Source organism: Hydra viridissima, unplaced genomic scaffold, assembly GCF_058129835.1.
Source record: "Hydra viridissima isolate aposymbiotic clone 2 unplaced genomic scaffold, HvirCarnegie_v1 scaffold_10, whole genome shotgun sequence".
NCBI classification, from domain to species: Eukaryota; Metazoa; Cnidaria; class Hydrozoa; order Anthoathecata; family Hydridae; genus Hydra; species Hydra viridissima.
In genome coordinates, this window is record NW_028324309.1 from 9970751 (window position 1) to 9987260 (window position 16510).

Sequence of the window (16510 nt, forward strand, 5' to 3'; positions counted from 1 at the left end):
AAACGTTAGATTTGGAAATGTTAAATGTATGCAGTTTAAGCTTAAAGAATTCGATGGGATAAAGGAGAAAATCATGACTGTTGAATTTAAAGAATGCTTTGGGTTTTCATTTAGTTTTGTGTGAGTTCAAGAATGTATTAAAAGGCAACACAAAATGCAAAACAAGAAAGTGGAAACATAACTGAAAATTTATTTGCGGGGGATATACAAGTACTTATTTCTTGGTTGGAAAATATTTAGCCTTCATTGTAGAGCAAGATCCACATAGATTTGAGAATTTAGTTAATTATAAATTTAAAAAATACAACTGTCCTTACAATACCTGCTACATCATAGAACACTTTCTTAATCTATTAATTCTACAATCGGAAAAGATTTTGAAAATTTTGTTTATTGGAAAACGCCATATTTTCATCTTAAATGGACGAGTCAAGTATTATCAACATTGATTTCCAAATTAATTATATCACCCAATGGTTAAAAGACAATAATTTTATATAAAACTTGTCCAAGTCTCCTCAAATTAGTTCGAATATGAGCATTTGTATGCTCATATTCGAACATTTTAATGCAAAATTTCATTTCTGAATATTAAAATAGTTTTACTTTCTTTTTATCATTCAGGTGCAGATTGTGAAAACTTTTAATTCCAATACAAGAAAAAGAAAACTGATCATACAATTACAATATAGGAATGCAACACTATGGTGATGAAAATATTGCTGATTTGAAGAAAATTATGCTAATTTAGAACTGGTCTAGATAAAATTACTTTAATAAAATCGCATTAATAACAGTCTACAAATATTTAGAGAATTAAAGAATTCTCTTTAATGAAACGCATTTTAAAATACCTAATGAAACAAATAAAATTCAAATAAGTTTACAAAACTAGAAAAAAAAATTGTTTGATCGATTATTATGTTAACAGTATTAACGTTATTAATCACACGACAATCATGTTAACCAGCTTTTAAAGTACTCAGCCATTTTATAACGTGATTCTTGACTCCCGTTGTTGACTGTCGGTATAATTTTCTTAGGTCTTAAGACTTGAACGAATGATTTGAGTTCCGCAAAGCTACTATGTTCACTGTAAGGGACACCGTATGTAGTGATATTTCCTCTCGTTAAAGGAGAGATATCCTCGACTGTTTTAAAGGAAGCATTGAACGTCCACCCCGTGGGTTTAAACGCAAGTATGCGCTCGTAACCACACTTTTTGTAAATTGCAATATGCTCGCTAAGTTTCTAGAAACGAATAAAATTATATTTAACTATTCACACCTAATACAATTCAAAATAGGAAGATTGCAATGACGTTGAAAAAAATTTATGAACAATAAAAGCACCTTTAGATTGATTGAAAATAAAGGAAGCACGTGTATTTGAGCCAGATTATAGTCGAGAGAAAGTTTGTTCTCCAAATCTTTATCTTCTAAACATTTTAATATTTTCATCTTCTCTTTAGTAACACCAATCTTTAAACCTAACTCATTGGCTAATGAATGAAAAACTTTCTCCTTTCCGATCGTGTATGTCCCACAAACAATCAGTGTCTGTTTATTTTCTTCCAAAAACTTTCTCGCAGTTTTCACAACAAAATCAATGACATCGTTTTGCGGTGGGAATGTATACTTTGGATCACAGTACGTTGTATCCAAATAGAGCTCGTTAATGGGAGCTTCACCAATCTTTTCATTTCTCAACATGTTGCTATGAACTCTAAAGTCTCCAACATGCAAAATGCGCTTGTTATGGAACTCAAAAAAGAACATCACCGATCCTGGGCAACTAAAGGGCCAACATAAGAAGACAAATGTTAAACTCTTCAAATCAGATATTTAAATTCTCTACATAAAAACACGTTCATGTTTGTTATTAGTTATGTTCAAAGACCAAAAACCAAACTTTATGTTAGAATAGAATAACGCATATAAAGAATATGCAACTACTATTTCATTGAGTTACAATTCAACTAACGAAACTAAAATTATAAAACGAATAACTTGTTACTGGTTAGCGTCGAATAAAGTAACTTGCACATCTCCTAAATTAACTGTTTGATACATTGGTAAAACTATAACGTTTTCTTGACATACATTCAATTGCGATACAACCAAGTTGGCAGTAATCTAAAATATTACTACCATTGAATTATACTGATTGATGAAAGTTCTTCCTTTGACTTAAGATGTTTATCAAAAATAAACTAAATGAATGGAAAAATGCAGAATTAACAGTAACTAATTTAATATTTAACTTGATTTGTTAAAGTAAAAAAGTTTTTTATCATTGATAGTAAACACTGACATAAAAAGCCTGAAAATACCATTTTCACCTCTTTAAAATATTACCAGATTTCACCTCTTTAGAATACCTTACATTATTTACAGACATAAACAAATCCATAAAGGACCTTTGAACAGTATAATTTTCCAGAAAAACTTTTTGACAAGCCTTTGTAATGGTCCGAATGAAAATGGCTTAGTAGGTAATACTTGCAGCCAGGAATGTCTCCATAACAAAATGCATCCACACTGATACTTGTTCCTACAAAAATTTGTGTTTAAAAAAAGTCAACTGAATAAAACATAAAAGTAATTGCTTCTATACTTATTATAAATATTATGAAAACCCTTTTAATGGGTTTTAATTAAGTCATTGATAATCTCATCATATGGATCTCATCATGTATCCATCATGGAGTAAACCCAGATAGCAGGGTTTTGAACCTTAAACTTTACTTTGTCTTTAGGCAATTGAAATTTAATAATCATAAAAATAGGTTACAGTGAGGTATTTAGCAAAATTCTTTCATATTTTACTTTCATATCTTTAGCATGTGTAAAATAAAAGTTTCTTACTATATTTTAATAGTAAACCAAAAATGAACTTTTAATTCACTTAATTTCATTTTTTCTAAAACTATCATTTATTTGTATGAAATAAAAAGAACATCCCTGTTTATTTAAAATATCTCTACATATGAAAAAGTAAGCTTCCTTAAAAGAAAAACTTTTAAAAGTACTAACCACATATTTTTTTATAAAATGGACATTCCTTCTTTAGATTTTTTTCAGTTCCTAACATTTTTCTTGGTTGTTGAGCAATCTTTTGTTTTTTTGCAACAGCTGAGTTTGCTCCAGAAAATGCAGATCTTACTATATTATCATTTACGTTTTGATTGCTAACTTTACATAAAGTTGATTTTTTATCACTCTTGAAGTACTGATTTATTTGTGATTGCTTAAACTTCATTGACTTTTGGAGAGAACAAACCTGCCTCTTTTGATTGGTCAACAAAAAACTTGTTTTGCTATTAAAAGCTTCATTTAAAAAATTTGATTGAAAGGGCTTATATTCTTCAAAATTTTTTTCAATTTTATGACTATATTTAGAAAAACGATCTACATCAAACATTAAACAGCCTGAACTATCAGAACAAGGACCTAAAATAAATTAAAAAGATATCATTTTCAGTAAATGTTATTTCTTGAGTTTGAAATTTACACTGTAATATCCTAAAGGTAAACCAAAAAACAACCAGCTAATTAACATAACATTTGTAAAGAAATAAATCAAGGTGTTTCTATTAAACAAGCCTTTTGAATGATTTTTGAATGAATAACTATGTAATTTTAAATTCAAGAATTTGCTAAATCCAAAAAGTAAAACAATAACTTAACATCAGAAAAAAATTCTTACCCAATTCAAATTCAGAATTCAAATCTAAACATTGATTAATGTGAACTTGTGGATCAACATCACTAATATAGTTTATTTTTATAGAACACACAGGACAAATTATACTCTCCATGTTTTTGGACTGAATAAATAAAAAAGATCAACATTTAAAAAATTTTTTGAGAAGAAACAAGAAGCATTGTAAGCATTTAAATATTAGTATTTACGTTTTGAAGCTCATCTTCCAGTGTTGCTATCAAACCTGATTTTGTTTTCTTGATTCGTTTTAAAGGAGTTATTTCTTTATTCAAATCTTCCATCTTAAGAAAGCATAATTTAAAATGATAGTGAAAAATTTATGTATAAAAGTAAAATGTAAAAAATGGACATTTATCATCCCCCATCCCTAGACATTCAAAACAGTTGCCTTACTTTATGTTCTTTTATTTAACAATGTTGCATTTTTTCTCAGCTCTTGAACAACACAACCTTTAAACGAAGTTGCTCTGATATCTATCTCACCAAGTTCAAGCTAAAAAATAAATTCAAAAATCAACAGAAATAACTAACAATAAATTCTTATTTAACTTTTTTTTTTTTTAAAAAAAAAAGTCAAAGAATATCAACCAAATATTTAAAAAGAATTTTTGAAGAAGGTATAGCAGGTTAATTAGGCTCATTTTTTAACATAATTTTAGTTCTTTGCTTGGTGCTAGATAAATAATATAAAATTAAAAATAACTTCTTTAAAATGATGAACAATAAAATTTTTTGAGGGGAAAGTCTTTGATCTAAAAAATTTATAGCCCCATTGCGGCAAAAATGCTAAAAAGCTACAATGTAAAATCATGATAAAGCATATTTTAATGCTGTTTTATCTAATAGTAATTTTGAGACAGAATAGTAATTTTGAGATAGAAGCTATTTGAGAATTGCGATTTTTGAAGGGAAGGGGAAAACTTATGAACTAAATAAGCAAGAGTCAATTCTTGTTCAGAGGGAAAATGCCAGTTCTCCTGAAACCTTTTTTTTCACAACCTCCACATTCATTTAACTCTTTAAGAGGGTGAAAAACACGCCAAGTAAATGCTACTTTGATACTAGTCCATTGTGTATTTTTACATACTTCTAAAGAAGGCTGTACCTTTTGCTTTTCACAGAATATTGGCCTAGAGGTTGAGATATGTTTGATGAGATGGAAGGTGTAGCAATTTGATATAGGTCTTTTACACCAGATTGATAAAAAGGAAGGTTATATGTGAGGTGTGGTCATCAAATATAAGGACTCTGATTGGGAAGGCCTAACTGCAGCATCTTTTAAAGTCTTTTCAAGTAAATCAAACCATTTCTTTATGAAGTCAGGTTTTTCAGTCTTGCTTATCAATTGCTAAGGCATTTTTTTGGTACTACTATTAAATGGTAATAGGTGGCCATATAACCAGTCACAAATAGATCAGCAATCTACTTTTCTTTAATAAAATTCTGAAAGGTCTTTCATCTATACCTTTACTGAAACTCCAGCCCCACTCAATCATCATAATAAAACAATAAAACAATTTGCCAGTTCTTTTCATGTTTACATGTCAAAACTGTTTTTTTCCCTGGAAAAGAATTAATAGGCACTTCACATCAAAATCTTCTCAAAAGAGCCTTTTTATTACATTCAAAATGTATAGATGCTTGAATCACAGACATCTTATTTACTATGACAGAAAAAAAGGCATCTTCCATTTTTGATAATCTGTATAGGACATTCTTTCTCCATTCTCTCTCTTTTTTTTTTTTTTTTGAAAAGTGACAAAGGCTCTATTATCAAAATATCTATAAACAATTGCTTTCTATTCAGGATTATGTTTGTAACTTAATAACATAGAATTTTTTTACATCCTAACTAAACAAATCAGCAAAAAATATTTCTTGCAAAAGTCTTACTTTTTGTAGTAATAAAGAAAATTTTTTGATCAAAATTAACTTTAAGGTTGTTCATAAACTATTTTAAATTTTCATCCAAAATTTTTTTTTTTTTATTCAAAATTTACTTTGGGAAAGATAGCCTATCTGTCTTTAAAATATCTATTTTTAAGCTCAATTATTACATAGGTAAATTGTTGAAACTAAAAAAAGGACTTATTACGTTTTTAAGTTTAAAAATAACTTTAATCAATAAAACACATAAGCACAGACTTCAGCAAACTTCTAATTTATTAGAAGTTTGCTGAAAAACACTTATTTTACAAATACTGTTGGCTAGAACAACCAAAATATTCATATGCATTTAAAAATAATTATTAGTTCAAATTTTAAAATTGTGTAGAGGAAAAAAAAAAACAAATTTTAATTAACTATTTTTATATTTAATTGAAAAGTTAGAGGAACAATAACATAAAATATAAAAAGTAACAAAAACTAAATCTAAACAAGAACTTTGACAACAGCTAACTTTTTTCGACAAATCTGAAAGTTTATCACAAAGTAAAATAACTATAGATTAAAATGAAACCTTAAATTTTCCAAAAAAAAAAATCAAGTATAGTAAACAATAATTTTGTGTATGTTCTTAGAGATATTTGTTGTTGAATTCAACAACTGAAATGAAAGGCTGTTGTTTGTAGTCAGAATCTTTTGTTCCAAGTGCAAACTCAATGAATTTCTCTAATAATGAATGAACTCTTTAACATGAAGGAAAAAAAATAAGTGGGATCAGCAACTTTTCACAACTGCTCCAAAACTGTGCATAGAATTAAGCAAATTGATGATGATAATGAAGCATGTGCAATTTTTTGATCTGGCCAACATTTGTATTTGTTTTTAAACTTTAAGTTTGAATAAGTTTTTTGGTATTTAAGATATAATGCTAAAATAAAAACATCTTTTTAAATGTTATCAACATTACATTAAATATGTTTTATGGGAAAATTATCAACATTTGATATTTGTCCCATAAAATGCATTTAACATAATCATTTATAACCTGTTTTATTCAATTTTATTCCCTAATGTTTAGAAGTTAAAAAATTACTTCAAAAATTCAATTTTTGAAGAAAATATTCAACTTCTAAACATGAGGGAATAAACTTCTAAACATGAGGGAATAAACTTTTAAACATGAGGGAAAGCAAACATTTACCTTCTAAACATTTTCTAAAAAATTTTTTTTTTTTTTTTGGGAAAATGTTTAGAAGTTTTTTTAGAAAATGTTCAGAAATTCTTTTTTAAGACTAAAAAAAATTTTTAAGACTTTAAAATTGGTATAAAGGAGTATTATATGGGATAAACTACTAAAAAAAAGAGGGCAATTTTGATAAAAATTGAATAACGCATCAATTTTTAAAAAATGATTTTTATTTCATTCTGATCAAGTTTTACACACCAAAAGATGGACTTGGAAGAATTTTGCTTGTGTCATTCATGAATTTTTCAGCATGTGAAATACAGGCTACATAAGATTAAGTTTTAGGCAAAAAAAAAATTCTAATTGTATATAATTATGTATTTATTGTATTACATGTAATTATATTTAGTATATGTCTTTTCATAAATCAGCTTTATGTTATTATTTGATGAAAAAAAAAAAAAAAAAAAATCCACTAAAACAACAAACAATATCAAAATCTGGATTCAATTCATTACACTCATTCTCATTGATTGCTGTTTAGAGTTTTTTAAGATCCAAAAACAGACTTTTAGTTTATAACTGTTATAAATAAAGCTTACTTTTTAGTTTGATTTTTTAGTTATATTAACTGCAACAAAAGGGGATGGGAACAAAATAGACAGCAATAAGACAGTACAGAGCAATGTTCCAAATATAAATTAACAATACAACTTTTAAGTAACAAAAAAAGGCATTAAAGATAAATAATCATGCAATTCAAATTAAACATTGAAATGCATAAACATTCAATAAAAGCAAACTACCTCATTCCAAGCATACAACTCTTCATAACACTTTGAGGAGAGACACAAGCGAATACACTTGATTACTTGCAATCCTTGCTCGTCACCACTTCTGATATGGTCTTTACCACTGCACTTTTCTGATAATCTACACAATCGTTCCTCGTTGCTAAATCTTCTACCCTGAGATAAATGTTTAATGATTTTAAATTATGCTAACAATAACACAAACTATATTTGGATGAGTTAAACTATATATATGTAAGATTTAGCCATTAGGAAACATGTATACATTTTCAAAGTATCAAGTTCATTACTTGAGCCTTTGAAATACAAACAAAAAAACATTTATCATTTATTGTAACTCTAAATTTTTCTTGAATTAAGAACAATATGCATCAATTCATGCACCTGAGAATGTGAATTAGAAAATAGTTATTTATAGCTTTAAACAGCAGACATATTTTGCACATAGCTTTAAATAAAAGAAAGTGATTTGAACAACTTAAAGTATTCTACAAGTTTTTTTGCAAACAGAGGTTTTCCTTTGGCATATATAATCCCTCTCAGTCCCATGTCTGAACTTAGATATACATAACTTCTGTTATACGTAACAATTGTCTTAAAAAACAAAAATATTTTATTTAGCTATTTAAACACACTTATTTTCTATAGGATTCTATAGAAAATAAGTGTGTTTAAATAGCTAAACAAAAAGAAGGAAATTTGTTATACATACATGTTATACATTATTATAAAATAATAATTTAAAATCAATTTTACTCACCCAATTGGATTTAGTTTTAAAATGATAAGCTGGATATTTCAAATCGATACAGATAGATAGTGGCAGATAAAATAATAATAACGCACTTGCTTGCATTTACATAGTACTTCTGGCATAAGTACGTCAGGTATTTATATACTAGTGTTGTTACGACTTTGAAATTATTCGACTGTCGACTAAATCGATTAATGTATTTTTCTAAGTCGACTAAAATCGACTAATACATTTTTAAAATCGACTAAGTCGACTAAAAGTCGATTTAGTCGAAATATTTGAATAAAATTTTTTATTATACTCATATGCTTAAATATTCCTTGACAGTTTGTTTATTTGAATAAACAAAATAAATGAAACGGAAATTACAATCACAAAGAAAAGAAAAAAAACACGGATGGGCATTTTATATCTCTTTTTTATAACAATTAAAGCAAAAAATTAACAAAAAAATTAATTAATAAAAAACAGTGGCGTAGAAAGGTGGGGGCAGATAGGCGGCTAACCTTTTTTTGGGGTGGCAGATTTATAAAACATTTTCGCATCCTTAACTGAGTAGGGCACCCTTAACTGAGGGCGGGGCTAGTTGAGCATATGGGCAAGTTGGGCAACTAAAATATCTCAAAAACTACGCATCAAATGACAAAACATCTAATGGATGAAAGATAGTTATATAAAATGGTAATACAATGCACATCAAATGGTTGTTGGACCGCGTTCAAGTGAGATGCACGGGCACTTTTTCGATTTTGGACCAAAAAAAAAAAAATTTTTTTTGCTATTTTTCTCTTACATTCTCAAAAAAACATTTATCTGGCATCGCTTAATGTTGATATTTTACCCATTTATTTGACTTTCGATTATACTTTTTTCCCAAAGTATTATAGCTCTTTTTATAACCTCACTTTTGTGTCACCTAGTCAAGTCGGGGAAGTTGAGCAGGTTTGAAAAAAATTAATTAATAAAGTTAATAAATAAAACGGCATTATGGGATACGGAGAAACAAATTTCGCTGGGAAAACATTGTAAGGTCCATAATCGCTTTTAAATTAATCATTGTTAAATACTCTAAGCAATTTAAAATAATATCTGAAACCCTTTTTTTTTGAAAAATATGTTAATGTGATTTAAAATTATAAAATATTTGCTTCTTTTAAATTTTATTATTACTTAAATATTACTTAGTAAATAAAATGTATAAATCAAAAGTTCAGAAAAAAAAAATTATAACTTTCTAACTTTACATTTATTTTACCCTACACAGCAGCTCAACTTACCCCGGTGGTGCAGCGGTTGAGCAGCTCGGTAAACTTTAGGGAATATTTTCTCAAACAAATCTAAAAACGCTTTTTTTTTCTAAAGCAATCTTTTAGCAGATAAAATTTTCTTTCTAATAGTGAAAAAATTATGTAAATCCGACGCACCTTTCAAGAGAACTATTAGATTTGTCGTGAATAAAGTCTTCAAGACGTAATTGAAGGTGTGTGAAGGCGTGTTTGAAGGTGTGTTTGTGTGAAGGCGTGTTTGAAGGTGTGTTTGTGTGAAGGCGTGTTTGAAGGTGTTAATATTTTTAGGTGTTAAGGTATTTAATTGTTAATGGATAAAATGTGTGAAAATGACGCGATTGTAAAAGTGTATAAAAAGAGTGTGTATTTTGTAAAATATTGATTCGCAGTCAGATGTAAAATATATTATCAAGTTCAAAAAGTGACTCTTTAGTGTCTCAGGGAAAGTATAAATAATTCCCCACACTATTTGGTGGCGACTACTGCCGGGACGAACGAAACCTACGAGTTAGCGAAGAATGGACCAAGAGCAAATTTACCAGAGAGAAATCAACATGATAAGAATAAACATTAAAGGCATAGAACACAACACGATTAATGGCGACAAATCAAGCATAATCTTAGCGCTGGACAAAATAACAAATTTATTGGGAAGATTTGAAATGGCAAAGGATGAGCTGACCAGAAAAATGCTCGACGACGGCGAAAACATCGATTCGGTAGAAGAATGGCTTTCGAAACCAGTAATGGAAGTAGAAGCAGTGATTGAAATCAAAAACAAAATGGTGGACAAGTTGGATTCGATAAACAAAAACGAATGCGTCAGAAAATTCGAGTATGAAAAACAAATCATGGAACAGCAGTTAACGATTCAAAAAGAAGCGGAACAAGCCTCATTAAGAAAACTTCAAAGCGAAGAAGAATGGTATCTAAAGAAACTAAAAATGAAAGAAACAATGCGTAAATCACTTGGAAACGAAAACGAAACTACTCAACAATCCGTCAAGCTACAAAAGTACACAATCACAAAATTTAATGGCGATTATAAGGACTGGTTGCGATTTTGGAATCAATTCACGGTAGAAGTCGACAACTCAAACATATCAAACATCAGCAAATTCAATTACTTACTGGAACTCGTCGAAGGAAAGCCCAGAGAGGACATACTTGACGGCTATACACAGCATGCACAAAATCAAAGAAGTTCACGACTTTTACAACAAGCTTGCGAGAACTGTACGAACATTGAAAACTATGCAGAAACTTCAAACGGCTCAATCATTCGTGTATTCATTGATGGATAAACTTGGACCAGTTCGTGAAATACTCACACAAAACGATGATGGATGGGAAGAATGGGGGCTGGAGCAACTTGTCGAAAAGTTGCAAAAGTACATTGAAAGGAATCCGTTGAACTCAGCTTTTAACCCAAGCGACGAACAAACAAAGGGCGATAAAAAGAACACAAACGTGCAGTCAAGGTCCTATGAACATCGAAGCACTACATTCAAACAGTACAATGGCGGTCTTTATGACAAAGAAATCATGGCAACTAGTGGTAAGCATGGATGTATCTACTGTGGGTTACAAAATCACAAAAGCGAGGATTGTACAAAAGTGCTAACTGTTGCAAGACGCAGGGAGATTTTAACAAGCAAAAGATTATGTTACAACTGCGTTGGTTACGGACACTCAGCGGCAAATTGTAAATCAAGAGGATGCAGAAAGTGCAACAAAAAACATCACACGTCCATTTGTCAAGATGGGAACGCAACGATGGATGGTAAAATGGAAAAAAAAAAGAAACCATGGGAGTGGTGCTAAATGCAAGTACAACTATTCACCCGACAGTGATTGCAAAAGTAAATGGTGAAAAAGCAAGGATAATGTTGGATACGGGTGCTGGAAGTTCCTATATATGTACAAACTTGATTACGAAACTAAAGCTGAAACCTACACGAAAGGAATATAAAAGTATTGAACAGCTCTATGGAACGGTGGACAAGCGTGTGGAAATCTATAACGTTACGATAGAATCAACAACGATACCGGAATTTCGAATTAAGGTTGAATGCACCAACGCAGAAAAAGAAACACTCACCTTTTTACCCAATCCGATGATTAAGGATGTTAAGAAGCATTTTGCAAGACTAAGGAGACTGAAATTTAGCGATGATGAAGGGAGTGACGAACTTCAACCTGTTCACATTATACTCGGTGCTGCTGATTATCAACGTATAAAAACCACGGAACCGGTAGTTCTTGGAAAAAATCCGGATAAAGATCCAGGAGCAGAATTAACTATGTTGGGGTGGACTCTTTCTGGGAGACGAACACAATTTTGTTCTGGTATTGAGAAAAGTTTCTTATTGAACACTGGTCGTGATGAGTTTGAGCAAATGTGTAGTTTAGAAGTACTTGGATTATCAGACACAAACAGTGAGTCAATGTTCCACCAAGACTTCAGCGAAAAACTGCATCAAACCGGCGAAGGTTACTATGAAACCAGAATGCCGTGGAAAAAGGGTATTGTTCAACTGCCAAACAACAGAAATCTGGCTCTTAAAAGATTGGGAAGTGTAACAACTCGATTGAAAAAACTTAAAAAACTAGAACAGTATAATGATATAATGATGGAACAAATCAATGAGGGAATATTGGAAATGGCACCAGAAAAACCTACGGGAGAAATTATTCACTACGTTCCTCATCAAGCAGTAATCAAAGAAAATGCTGAGTCAACGAAAATGAGAATAGTTTATGATTGTTCAGCTAGGAAAGACGCTCAATCACCTTCATTAAATGACTGTCTAGAAGTGGGACCACCGCTGCAACCTTTGATATTTGACATACTCATACGAAATCGGATGAATAAACTCTGCGTGTTAGCTGACGTGAAGAAGGCGTTTCTACAAATTAGAATACACGAAATGGATAGAGACACACAACGCTTAATTTGGTATAAGGACTTAAAGAAAATGGAATTAACGGAGTTACGATTTACAAGGGTAATTTTTGGTTCAAGTTCAAGTCCTTACATTCTTGGCGCCACGATTAAAAAGCATATATCAAAATACAAGGACATTTATCCAAAAACGGTGCTTGCTTTGGAAGAAGATACTTATGTCGATGATATACAGGCAGGTGGAGAAACAGAAGAAGAACTTATCAGGTTTAAAAATGAATCAACGCAAATCTTAATGGAAGCTGGGTTCCAGCTGCACAAATGGCATATCAACGTCAGCAATCTGGAAAGCGACGCTGAGGCTAAATCAACAAAAATACTTGGGATTCCTTGGAACAAAGAATCGGATCAACTATCGATTGACTATACTGCATGCATCACTATCGGAAATAAAGGAGCAATAACAAAAAGGAAAATGCTATCAGCTCTCAACAGTGTCTTTGACATGTTGGGATTTAGTGCACCTGTATTAATCACTGGAAAATTACTATACAGTCGAATATGCTTGTTAAAACTCGGTTGGGATCAACAAATTCCAAATGAACTTTTAGAAGAATGGGAAACCTGGATCAAGGCAATAAACATCAAGAGAACTATTTCAATTCTGCGGAGTGTCGTGTCTGGAAGAATCATTGAAATGGAGCTCCATGGATTTTCAGACGCAAGTAAATCAGCAGTATGTGCATGCGTCTACGTTGCAGTGAGTCATCAATATTCAAAAACAAGCAACTTACTTGTAGCAAAAGCACGGATTGCACCGAGGGATCTTAGTATTCCAAGACTTGAGCTGGTAGCAGCGCACACCTTGAGCAAGTTAATGAATCATGTTAGGAAGACATTAACCAAGTATAATGTCATTGAAGTATATCATTGGATTGACAGTACTGCGGTACTTTACTGGTTAAAGGAAAGGGGCAGTTGGTCACAGTTTGTCAGGAACCGAGTTCAGCAGATCTTATTGAATGGAGAAGTAAAATGGCTATATGTCCCAACAAAAGAAAACCCAAGTGATCTTGGAACAAGAGGAGTGAGTCCTGAGAAATTATCAAGCTTGTGGCTAAATGGACCTATATGGTTGAAACACAAGGAAAATTGGCCAATCCAACCAGAAATAATCGAAGCCCCGAATGCATCATGTGAAACTATTAGTGTGAAAGAGAACGTCGGTATGGCAACTGAAGAAATAAAGGGACATAATATATTTAAAGAAATATTGAGTAAACACAAGTATTGGAAGATCATAAGAATATCATCCTTTATAAAAAGGTTTATATACAATTGTCGAAATGAAGTAAAAATAACAGGACCGCTAAAAGCTGAGGAAATGATGGAAGCGGAGTTAATGAACATTAAGTTACTACAAGAAGCTGTTGCAATAAAGTCCGACGTGGAACTTAGACAGGATGAGAAACGAGACTGGCGAAATTGGATGCAAGACAAAAGATCAATTACATCATGGAAGACGAGATGGAAGATAGCTGATTAAAGCCGAAGTCTCAGCTTTAATCGGGGGAGGGTGTCGTGAATAAAGTCTTCAAGACGTAATTGAAGGTGTGTGAAGGCGTGTTTGAAGGTGTGTTTGTGTGAAGGCGTGTTTGAAGGTGTGTTTGTGTGAAGGCGTGTTTGAAGGTGTTAATATTTTTAGGTGTTAAGGTATTTAATTGTTAATGGATAAAATGTGTGAAAATGACGCGATTGTAAAAGTGTATAAAAAGAGTGTGTATTTTGTAAAATATTGATTCGCAGTCAGATGTAAAATATATTATCAAGTTCAAAAAGTGACTCTTTAGTGTCTCAGGGAAAGTATAAATAATTCCCCACAGATTTAGTAAAAATTGCTCAACTAGCGCCGCCCTACACTACCATAACACATTATTTAACATTTTGTTTTGAAAAGCATCAACTGGTTTCTATAATGAGAAAAAGGAGACATATTAATGAAGTAGTGGTACATACAGTAATTAAGAGTTAAGATTATGTGATACAGCAAATTAGGTTCAATGTTCAATCTTTGCAAATAAATTATCTTTACAAGATAAACTATTTATAAAGACACCTCTTTACTAATTGGTCAGCATCATAACAATATTAAAGATTGATAAAATTAAATCAAGTAAAAAATAGAAATAAGGATGTTAGGATAAAATCCCGACTAAATCGACTTTTAGTCGATTAGTATGAAACCCAAAGTCGATTAAATCGACTATTCGATTTTTCAAAGTCGAATAATTTCGACTTTCGACTAGTCGACTTTTAGTCGATTTAGTCGAAGTCGATAACAACACTATTATATACTCTTTAGATGCACTACACTACGAATACCTTTCGCGGCCTAATGCGATGGTAAGGTCCGTATTGGGTGGCTTTTCGGTAGTGATTCGAAAGGGTAAGCGTTGGTAAAGGCGTTGTTGCATGCTGACTAATGGTATATGGTACACTCTTATGAAATGTTTAGTATGAAACAAGTAAATCGTTTTTTTGTTAAAAGATCAATACAAAAAGAGAGGTCTTAGCCTTAATACGTTAAATATTCATAGTTGCAGCAACCGTTTCTTTTCAGGTGAAAGTTTTTTTTATGAGTTTTAAAAATGGTTTTAATTAATTTTTAGTGAGAGGAATCAATTCTATTGTGTTTGCACAATAGAATTGATTTCTCTCACTAAAAATTAATTAAAACCAGAAGCTCGTACCAGAAATATCTTCGACTGAAAACAAGGAACAGATAGAGTTAGAAAAGAGAAAAGAGACCTGAGAAAAGACAACCTGGAAGCTAAAACAATGCGTATGAAAGTTATTAAAAAACCAACAGAACAAAATATTTTTATGGGCCCCTATACAAAATCAATAAGTTACATTACTTTTATTCTAATTGCACGTAACTTGTTTTTTTACTAAACTTAGGTTATGATTGATCAGTGTAATCATCTTTATCAATGTAGTGCTCGCCAAAACACACAACCTCAAACTTCAAGAAATGGATGAAGTTTTCGTAATTTACAGCGTCATTTCTTGGGGTTAATATTGCTTATATTCATCTGTTTAAAATGAAATAAAAATTGAAGCTAGTCGCTGTTTCTGTTCGTTATTTGACAAATTAACTGGACTTAAAGGTGGCCTAATGTTTTTTGAAGCAATATTTTGCTTTAAATGTACAATAAACACATCAGAAAGAAGAATGCGGCTCATGAGAAGAAAGAAACAGACAAGATTCTTGTACAAAAAGGATAGCTTCTCGCTCTAACGTTGGATGTACAATCCGTGAAAGTGTGCTCTGATGTACAATCGCCGTTTACTAAAAAACAAAATTATGTTGAAATTATGAGGCTTCAATGTTCAACATTATTAATCCAATAAGACGCTCTTGACTCATAGAATTGTGATGATAATCTTAATACACTTAATTTTTGAAAACGATCATTTTTTTGTTTTTGTTTTTTTCTCAAAAACTTAATTAGAGCAGTAAAATCTTCCGGGTAAAGACATAAATAGAGACGTACAAAAAAAATAATAGAGACGTACAAAAATAAACCCAAAGCTAAGTGTTTTTTCTAAATCACACTACTAAAGTTTTTTAATTTATCAAGTTATATTTGATTAGTTGAAGAATAATTATATAACTAAGATTTTCTTAAAAAAAATTATTCCTAAAAGAATTTTCCTTCTTTTTAAACTTCGTTAACAAAATCGCTACAAAAACATTCTCCTCTTCCATCGAAAAGCCATTCATAATCCTCTCATAGAACCTTGCTTCACAAACTCAAATTCTGAAAAAATTCATCCAATATTAGGTATTTTAAAATAAAGTCGTACTAGAAATTACCCTCTTTTTTCTTATCTCTGTATAACCAAGAAAGCTTAGTATGACTACAGCTTTTATTAAAAAACAACAGGGCG

At 30.9% G+C, this 16510-nt stretch overlaps 2 protein-coding genes and 1 long non-coding RNA gene across 5 annotated transcripts; 2 read left to right on the forward strand and 1 right to left on the reverse strand.

The window, feature by feature from the left end:
* Positions 1-746: 746 nt before the first annotated feature.
* Positions 747-9824, reverse strand: LOC145181521 (DNA cross-link repair 1A protein-like). Of its 3 annotated transcripts, none has more exons than XR_016456510.1 (10): positions 9643-9824; positions 7606-7767; positions 4120-4219; positions 3915-4007; positions 3709-3829; positions 3036-3452; positions 2420-2553; positions 2010-2135; positions 1353-1794; positions 747-1251 (listed from the first exon to the last, which is right to left on the reverse strand). XR_016456510.1 is itself a non-coding variant. In XM_090100798.1 (10 exons), the coding sequence occupies exons 4-10, from the start codon at positions 4005-4007 to the stop codon at positions 958-960; spliced, it is 1620 nt and encodes a 539-aa protein (XP_089956924.1). In that variant the 5' UTR covers positions 4120-4219; positions 7606-7767; positions 9643-9824; the 3' UTR covers positions 747-957. The 3 variants fall into 3 exon arrangements, 2 of the variants coding, with proteins under 2 accessions (XP_089956924.1, XP_089956925.1); XM_090100798.1 differs by having other exon boundaries at positions 2017-2135; XM_090100799.1 differs by lacking the exon at positions 3036-3452 and having other exon boundaries at positions 2017-2135.
* Positions 5461-8584, forward strand: LOC149883081 (uncharacterized). Its single transcript, XR_016456511.1, has 2 exons — positions 5461-6693; positions 6890-8584. It is a non-coding gene; the product is annotated as an uncharacterized LOC149883081 (long non-coding RNA).
* A 1635-nt stretch (positions 9825-11459) lies between the features above and the next one.
* On the forward strand, positions 11460-14102 carry LOC149883082 (uncharacterized). The gene has a single exon (XM_090101005.1). The coding sequence runs from the start codon at positions 11460-11462 to the stop codon at positions 14100-14102; it is 2643 nt and encodes an 880-aa protein (XP_089957131.1).
* Positions 14103-16510: the final 2408 nt, after the last annotated feature.